The sequence below is a fragment of the Rhagoletis pomonella genome, unplaced genomic scaffold (assembly GCF_013731165.1).
Source record: "Rhagoletis pomonella isolate Grant_MI unplaced genomic scaffold, Rhpom_1.0 Rhpom_scaffold_00178, whole genome shotgun sequence".
NCBI classification, from domain to species: domain Eukaryota; kingdom Metazoa; phylum Arthropoda; class Insecta; order Diptera; family Tephritidae; genus Rhagoletis; species Rhagoletis pomonella.
The window spans coordinates 14965-23553 of NW_023458732.1; the positions used below are offsets into that span (position 1 = coordinate 14965).

Genomic DNA, 8589 nt, shown 5'->3' on the forward strand with positions numbered 1-8589 from the left:
TTAAACATTACACGGTTGCACTGATGTACTAGTGTTGTGCAACGACACAGTAGAATACATTTTTACAAGACTAATAAAGTTTTTTTCATATAAAATGAGTTTAACAAAATAACTCCTTTTTTGTTATATGTATTTTATTGGAGGTGCCACGCCCACTCCCCCTTCGACCACCGCACCTTTAACGAACGGCCATAATGGAAAGTTTCCCAAAATAATTGTTGTCTTAAATTTTTGTCTGAAAGTTATTAAAAGAAAAATAATCGTGTAAAAATTCATATTTTTTGTGAAAAAAAACAATACAATTACTTTGAAAAATATGTAAAATCTTAGTCTATGTACAAGTACTCGACACCTTTCCGTTACTGAGTAGGTATCGATACCTTGTTTGATACAAGTACAAGTACTGATTTGAGTAAAACCTTGACGGTATCGATTTATCCCTAAATGAGAGCGAAAAAAGTGTAGATCAGGTCAAGTTAGAGCAGAATCGAGCAGCTGTCAAATAAACAATAGAGAAAGTTAGAGCAACATAGATCAGAAATCTCATGAAACACTTTTCAGGCAGAAATTCTCAAAACAGTGGCTTGCTCTAAGTTACTCCATCAAAAAAGCTGGTGCAGAAAATCGTGCTTTAAGTTGCTCAAGTTCCACTTAGCGCAGGCTCATGAAACAAAAGGTAGAGTGACTGCCAGTCTCCACAGGATAAAGTTTATATCTTGATACATATGTCCGAATATAACTTGCCAATGGAGACCGCTTATTATTCTTCGAGAGCAATATATATCAGGGCTTATATCTTGCCATCTATTGCCGGCAATTTGGTTTGACAGCTACATTTTCATTTGCACGAAAACTTCGTGGCTGCAACATTATTATTTTAATATAAAAGCAAAAATTGAGCTGTTTCCTGTTAAAATATTTGTAATTATGTATTTGGATGTAAAATAGCCTATTTTCTAAGTTCTAAGCGATTAAATCCGGCAAAAATACGTTTTCGAAGCTATCTTACAAATGCTTATATCAAGATATAAAAGGCCCACACAAATATTGCCACTGATATAAATTATATCTAGCGACTAAAATGACAGCTGGGCAGCAATAAATTTTATCCTGTGGAGACGGCCAGTAAGTTAGAGCAAGAAAAATGCTCATGAAAAATAATTTTGTGAGATATCTTAACCTGGCGTAACCTCCCTGCAGCAATTCAGACTCACCCTAGGTTAGCCTTCAGATAGTCCCTATTGTTACCAGCACTAGTCCCTCATAATTCCCCTGCCAATGGTTTCAACTGCCATTTTTAGCATTGGCGTGTCATTGGAAAAGGACCTGTCCAATCAACATTGACCGTAAGATAGTCCTGAACTAGTCCAATTTTGGAGATTTTTTCGATGGCGTAAGATTGCGTTCTGCACTTCGCAGATGCTTTTTCATAATTCGGAAACACAAAAAAAAATCAATTTTATCATTTTATAACCATGTTGCTTCTAACGGCATTTGAACCCGGAGCCCCCTGAAAGCTAACAAATAGTTGCAAGCATCTCTGCGCACTGACCTAAAGCCACGCATGTAAATGCGTGTTTTAATGTTCACTTTGCATCAAGGCCAGACCAAGCGATTGGGACATTTACAGGGTGGTGTTCTTTAATTTTTTTTTTTTATTCAATTGCAAGACAACACCACCCTGTCACTGCCACACTGTATTTTTCGTCTATCTCTAGGCCGGATCGTTGGGGACTGGTCGAGGGCTGACATTTTCGATGCAAGTAAATGTCCACTGCTGTCCAGTCTAACTTTATTCAGTTAAGTACTAGTCCTTAACGGAAAATTGACCGCCTTATTGCTGCAGGGCTAGAGCAGCTCATTAAACCCAACTATAGTTATTATAATGCATCGTACAGTTTCATAAGTAGAAACACTATCAGCTGATTGCCAGAAATTGCCTACAGCTGAGATCACCTGTTTTTTGGCATGTGCTCTTATCTTTTACAATTTATTTCATTTTTATTACAATTTCTTTTATTTCTATTACAATTTATTCAAAATACACTAACACACTGAACCAAAAACACCAATACACTAACCAAATACACACCTACCCAGCAAATATTTGGAGTCATAAATGAGTCTTTAAGGAGTCCCATTTCGGAGCCTTTGTGCTCATTATGAGCTCATTTAAGAGTCCGAAATGAGGGTGTTTCCCTTCCTGCGAAGGTCGACCTATATGAGCTTAAATTCATACATCAAATGAGCCTCAATATGAGTCATATTGGACTCTTTTTGGCCTCATATACGGCTCATTTTGGACTCTTTTTGAAGCTCTTAAATGACTCTTATTGGCCTCATAAATGCCTACTTTCGGAGCTCCTTGTATGCTGTTCTGTGACTCCTATTGGCTTTATTCTTCAACTCTCTTAATGAACTTACTTTAGAGCCATGTTAGCAAGGAATTCATTTCAAATACTGTTGGATATTTATATACAAACCTCTGCGCATACATATATACATATGTTCATTTATTGCAGCATTCATGTAATAGCGTTGCTGCAGCTAAATTTTGTTTATTTTTCCTTCCTAATTATTTTTCATATCTGTATAAACAAGTTTAGATATAAATTTCTAGTCGTTATTGTTTTTATACTGGCACAAAGTGCTGGCTCATAACTTGGATCATATATGACTCCTAAAAGATTCATATAAAAGTAAAAAAAATTTTTGTTTTTGAAACTCATATTTCTTACTTACCTATGACTCCTTTCCGACTCATATATTCTGAGCGCTCAGAATATGTTTGCGGGGTAGAGCCTGCCAAACACACACCTACAGCCTGCCAGAAAAAAACGGTAAGAAGAAGAGTTACTGTACTTATGGAACTGTACGATGTTATAATGATTGCTCAAGTATCGGATGCGATTTTTAGATGATTGTAATATATTATCGATAGAACAGTTTGATACCTATGCTATGTTAAAAGATTTGATTTATTGTACGTATTCCTAAAATAAGCTGTCCAGTCAAATTAAATTCAGTTAAGTATTAGTCCTTAATGGAAAATTGGCCGCCTTATTGCTGCAGGGCTAGAGCAGCTCATTAAACACAACTATAGTTATTATAATTAGTCTATTCCTTTGAACTTCGGACTAAAACCTGTGGAACTGTCAAACTACAATTTTACTCTCTCAAATGAGAGTAAGAGGAGAACAGATGCAGAAGTGCATAGGAACGCAAAAAGCACTATTTCCTGTAAAAACGTCAGTCGGTTTGTTTACATGTGATTTGTACAACACTGATTTAGCTGAAATATCACTAAATAATTATTAAAATCTATACATATTCAAACATTTCGTTGTTTACTTCCATTTTTTTACAAATATAAGGTACTCTGCTTTCACCGCTGTTTATTCTTGCTTGCACATGCAAATCAGCTGATCGTTTGACACTTTTCATGAACTTACAGGAAAAAAAACTCCGGACTAAATCCTGTAACTTCTGACTAGGAACCATCGCTCAGTTACTCTCTCAAATGTGTTCCCACTTACAGGTTTTATGTCAATAGGAACGACTTCCTGTAAGTTCTGACTAAATCCTGTAAACCGGACTGCTATTGGAACAGACTTAAGGGCCGGTTGTTCAATGTCTGGTTATCACTTCCACTACACTATCGACGATTTCGACATGTTGCATGTAACGACAGCTGTTGTACTTAACCGGAGGTTCTACCTCCGATTTGTGCTAATTAGACATTGAACAACCGGCCCTAAAAAGCTGAAGCACAACACCGGCGAACGGCAATTTTTCGTCGCGAATGTTCGCCGAAATAATTAAAACACACTGATTTATATGAGAACGCGCACAATCAAAGCAAACGACGAAGTTTGCTCGACGACTGTTCGCGACGATAGATTTATTTCTATCGCCGCGGTCAACGGCAACGACAAAAAAAGGCCATGATGACCATACTTTAAAAGTTATCGTAATTTTTGTTTAAAAGTAGAATAATACACCTTATATTTTTCCATCAGAGATTAGTTTACTAGTAGTTATATTTAAAGACTATTTCTATATTTTAAACTTCTTCTTGCTGGTATTTTCCCTCTTCGTTGTAAAAGCTTCCTTCTTGAAACATGGTCACCTTATCAGCTGACAGCATTCAAACCGCTCGATACCGCTCAAGGCGCATCAATTACAGGTGATAGCGATAGAAGCTATGCTTCTTCTTATGAGCACGCTTGTGTCAAATTATCGTCTGTTTTGCTTTATTTACATATCCGCGTATACATACACATATACCATGATTCAATAATACAAGGTTCGATAAATTGACAGTTGTCTCTCTCGCACCGCTCCCTTAGCAGTGGCACCGTGTTGCTTCTTTGCAAATTTACATGGAACCAGTGTAGCTTTGGTGTGAAATAAAAGTATAAGCTTTTGTGCAATATGTTTATTTGTATATGCATATGAAGCATATTTAACTGATGAAAACATAAGCATTGGATGTTTATATCAATCTCATAGTAGTCTTATTTTAATTTTGAGTCATTTTGCAGTTTTTATACAGCTAAATAGCATATAAATTACGTAATTCACGTAGATATATAAATATTACGTTCAACATTTCGTTTAAAATGCCAGATTTCCTGCAAATAATTTAGAATTTACAAAAGGAATTTCACTACTAATTGCCTACTTTGCGTACTTTTCTACTACCATTTTCGCAACAAGGGATTGCATTCTTGCCCTTTCTCTGTCCTTCGCAAATGCAACCTTTTGTAAGGGAGTGTCAAACCGCAGCTGTCAATAATTACCTAACCTTGTATTATTGAATCATGCACATATACGTAAATATATACCCTGCAAACAAATGCTCCCGAAATCTTTAAGAGTTTCGGAAATTCGTTACGATTCTTTTAGAGTAAACTTACGTTTTACTAGATTAATCTCTGATAGAAAAATATAAGGTATATTATTTTACTTTTAAACAAAAATTACGATAACTTTTAAAGTATGGTCATCATGGCCTTTTTTTTTGTCGTTGCCGTTGACCGCGGCGATAGAAATAAATCTATCGTCGCGAACAGTCGTCGAGCAAACTTCGTCGTTTGCTTTGGTTGTGCGCGTGTTCATATAAATCAGTGTGTTTTAATTATCTCGGCGAACATTCGCGACAAAAAATTTGCCGTTCACCGGTGTTGTGCTTCAGCTTTAATGTTTGCTCAACAGTGTTGCCAACTTTAATTTTCAAAAAGCACCAAAAACTTGGAAAAAAACGTTTTACCACACTAAAAGCACCAAATGGTTTTGAATCAACTGATGCTTTTTTCATAACAGTTTGTATGAATTTAACAAAAACAAAAATTAACAATATTTGCAAGAATGCATACATTAATCAATAAATAAAACTTTTTCGCTCATAACGATTGAAAAGCCACATGCTATAATGACTCAAGCTTACGACGTAATACCGAAGTACTGCACATTAAAAGTGATATATCTCAAGAAGAAAAAATCTAATCCCAACAAACGAAAATCATGCACTAAGTAGAAATGAGCAAAAAAAAGTTTGTTTTCATTATATTTATAACCTCAAATATCGCCAAAAACCGTGATTTTGGCACTTTGAGGTTAGGATATCTCAAAATTCTAGTGCTAGAGCAATTGTGCGGCCAGATTTGATTCCGCACCAAGGAACGATGTGTTTTACCCAGATGGTACAAAAATAAAAATTTTTACAGCTAATTAGAAAAGAAAAAAAGGAATACTTACTCGCATATCTACTAGCATTTTCAACGCGAATAGAATTGAACAAGGTGAATTTGCAAGTTCAGCCTTTTATCAATCATCGTTGTATTTAAGTGCATTTAAATTTGTAGATTTTTGTAAATTCAGTGCTGCTACAGCTTTAGATATTTAAAAATTATTTCAGGTTTTCACTATATCGGAGTAATTTGAGTTCAGAAAAAAAGCACTAAGAAAGGCACTACCCTGCAGTGAAAAATTATCAATTGTTAAAACTAACCAACTTATAGTTAGCTTTTTGGCGAGATTTCGATTAATACCTCACTTTTAATTAGCTATTTCTGAACTTCGCAGATTCTTTTTCATATTCAGGTCAAATAAAAGGAAGATCGAAATTTTATACTATCATTTTGAAGTTATGTCTGACGGTGTTCGAATATGGGGCCACCCAGAGCAGAATATGTAAACAAATATGAAATGTAATAAAATAAAGTAAATAAATAAGTAAATAAAAAAGTAAAAAAACAAAAAAATCTTTTGTTTTTCTTATTGATATTTTATGTCCAAAAGTAGTTAGTTACGAGTTAGTTGACATGTAATGCAGAGGTATCCAGGTCTGACTTTTTTGCGGCCATCGCCCCACAAAAGTAGTTAGCTTTTTTCGAACAAAATACACAGTTAATAGTTAGCACTAGTGTTCGCGTAAACAGACTAAAGTTAGGTATAAGCTAACGTCACTCCCTGCAGGGTAGGCACCAAATATTTTTTTTTGGCGTTTTAATTTTCAAAAAGCACTAAATCTAGTGCTTAAAGCACAAAGTTGGCAGCTATGTTGCTCAAGTATCGGATGCGATTTTTAGATGATTGTAATATATTATCGATAGAACAGTTTGATACCTATGTTAAAAGATTTGATTTGTTTTTCGTATTCCTAAAATAAGCTAGTTTACGTATCTCTGACTGAAAAATGGCAACATATTATTTCGTTATTATAGGGCACAACGACAATCCTATATTTGAAATGGAGTTTACGACAGTTAATAAGGAAATGCGTGTAAGTAATGCAGAAGTAAAGTATCTTGGTGTATGATGTATATACTTGGACAAATTTTTACAGAAAGAAGACAGTCGACATTTAAGTCAATTTATTGCTCATGCTGCGTTAGATCTAGTGGATGAGCACAAGTGGAGAACAGCCAATATGCAACTCAAATCTATCGACAGATTCAATCAGTGGTTCGTGTCAGCATATGTAACCGCAAGCCAGATTCGGTTCATCATCGTACACGACAACAAAAATGATGACGGCATAAAGAACTTCTTTAATGAAATGCACGAAACCTATATTAAGCATTCCATGAACCCATTTTATAAAATCAATACTCCTATAAAATCACCGATCTTCGAAAAGAAGGCGCAACTCTTCGGGAGAAAGTGTTTACTATCGTTGTAAATTTAATAGTAGATGGGTAATCCGATTTAAGGGAATTTTGTAGAATGCAGGTTTACTTCGGATAACACCTGTAGTATCTGTTAGTTGGAGGCTCGTACAAAAGGGAAGGAAAGGAAGGGAGCGTTGTACCGCCCACCTATCCAGCTCGAAATAGAAGACCAAAGTATTCAGTCGTGCCTCTTCAAAATAAGGAAAATCGTTGATTTTGCTTACAAAATGCCACAAATATTTAAAGTACACCAAATAAAAGGACTTTTTTGCTTGGACCAAAAATGTTGTAACAGAATAGGTACAAATTCCCCAGAAAGTTTTTCGGGAATGATACCCCAGCATCATGCTGTCCTTGGCCAGATATCTGGATCGTTCCCTACCTTCATAGGTTCAACTCCGGCTACGCTTACCACAGTAGTTTTGCGCGAACATATTATGTTTGGTAATTCTCTAGTATAGGGTAACAACCCCTAAAAAAAGGTCCGGAAAAGTCGGGAGGGGTACCAAACGACACGCTTCGGTCCCCTTATTAACAATCCGGAGGGGGAGGGCTAATATTATTAACCATTTAAAAGTTATAAACAAAAAACTTTGTTGAATTTCGTTGTTTTGTATGGGCAATTACCCCGACAAAAATTCACTAAATCACCTGTTCTCACTTTTTAAACACTTAAAATATATAATTTAACTTAATTATTAAACAAAAACATAGTTTTATCAACCTAAGGTAGATTATTTTATTACTAAGGTCGGTGTTATGCAGAAATTTTGTTTGGCAAATTGCGTGCAATTGTTGCAGCAAACTCGGAGAGAGCGAGTTTGGCGACTCTCACAGCAAACTAATTTTGTTTGGTCAAACTGCAGCAAATTCGGTGTTGTCATATACAAAAATTTTAGACAATTGTTGCTATACACAAAAATTGCCGTGATACCGAAAGCCAGAGAACTGAATTTATGCTGTGGGAGCTTCAAAGATTATGGCACAGTTAATTGCCTATACGATATCATAAAAAATATATTAATTGTGCGCGTTATCTACATCTGAAATTCTCATTTCGTGTTGGCAATAGCCATGAAAACCATAATGAACGTGCAACCCTGTGCCAAACTCGACATAACCACCTCCGAGCAAACTAAGCAGCCGCCATTTAATTTGGCAAACAAAAGTTTGTCTGCATAACACCGACCTAAAAAGAAGTTGACAATCTTTTAGTCTGTTCCTTTGAACTTCGGACTAAAACCCGTGGAATTGTCAAACTACAATTTTACTCTCTCAAATGAGAGTAAAAGGAGAACAGATGCAGAAGTGCATAGGAACGCAAAAAGCACTTAGTCTGTTCCAATAGCAGTCCGGTTTACAGGATTTAGTCAGAACTTACAGGAAGTCGTTCCTATTGACATAAAACCTGTAA

At 35.7% G+C, this 8589-nt stretch overlaps 1 protein-coding gene across 1 annotated transcript; it reads left to right on the plus strand.

Annotated features, from left to right (window-relative positions):
* The first annotated feature begins 6613 nt into the window (after window positions 1-6613).
* LOC118750242 (probable trafficking protein particle complex subunit 2) lies at window positions 6614-7856 on the plus strand. The gene is made up of 2 exons (XM_036484966.1): window positions 6614-6787; window positions 6851-7856. Exons 1-2 carry the CDS (start codon window positions 6701-6703, stop codon window positions 7184-7186), a joined length of 423 nt encoding a protein of 140 aa, XP_036340859.1. The 5' UTR covers window positions 6614-6700; the 3' UTR covers window positions 7187-7856.
* The last annotated feature ends 733 nt before the right edge of the window (window positions 7857-8589 follow it).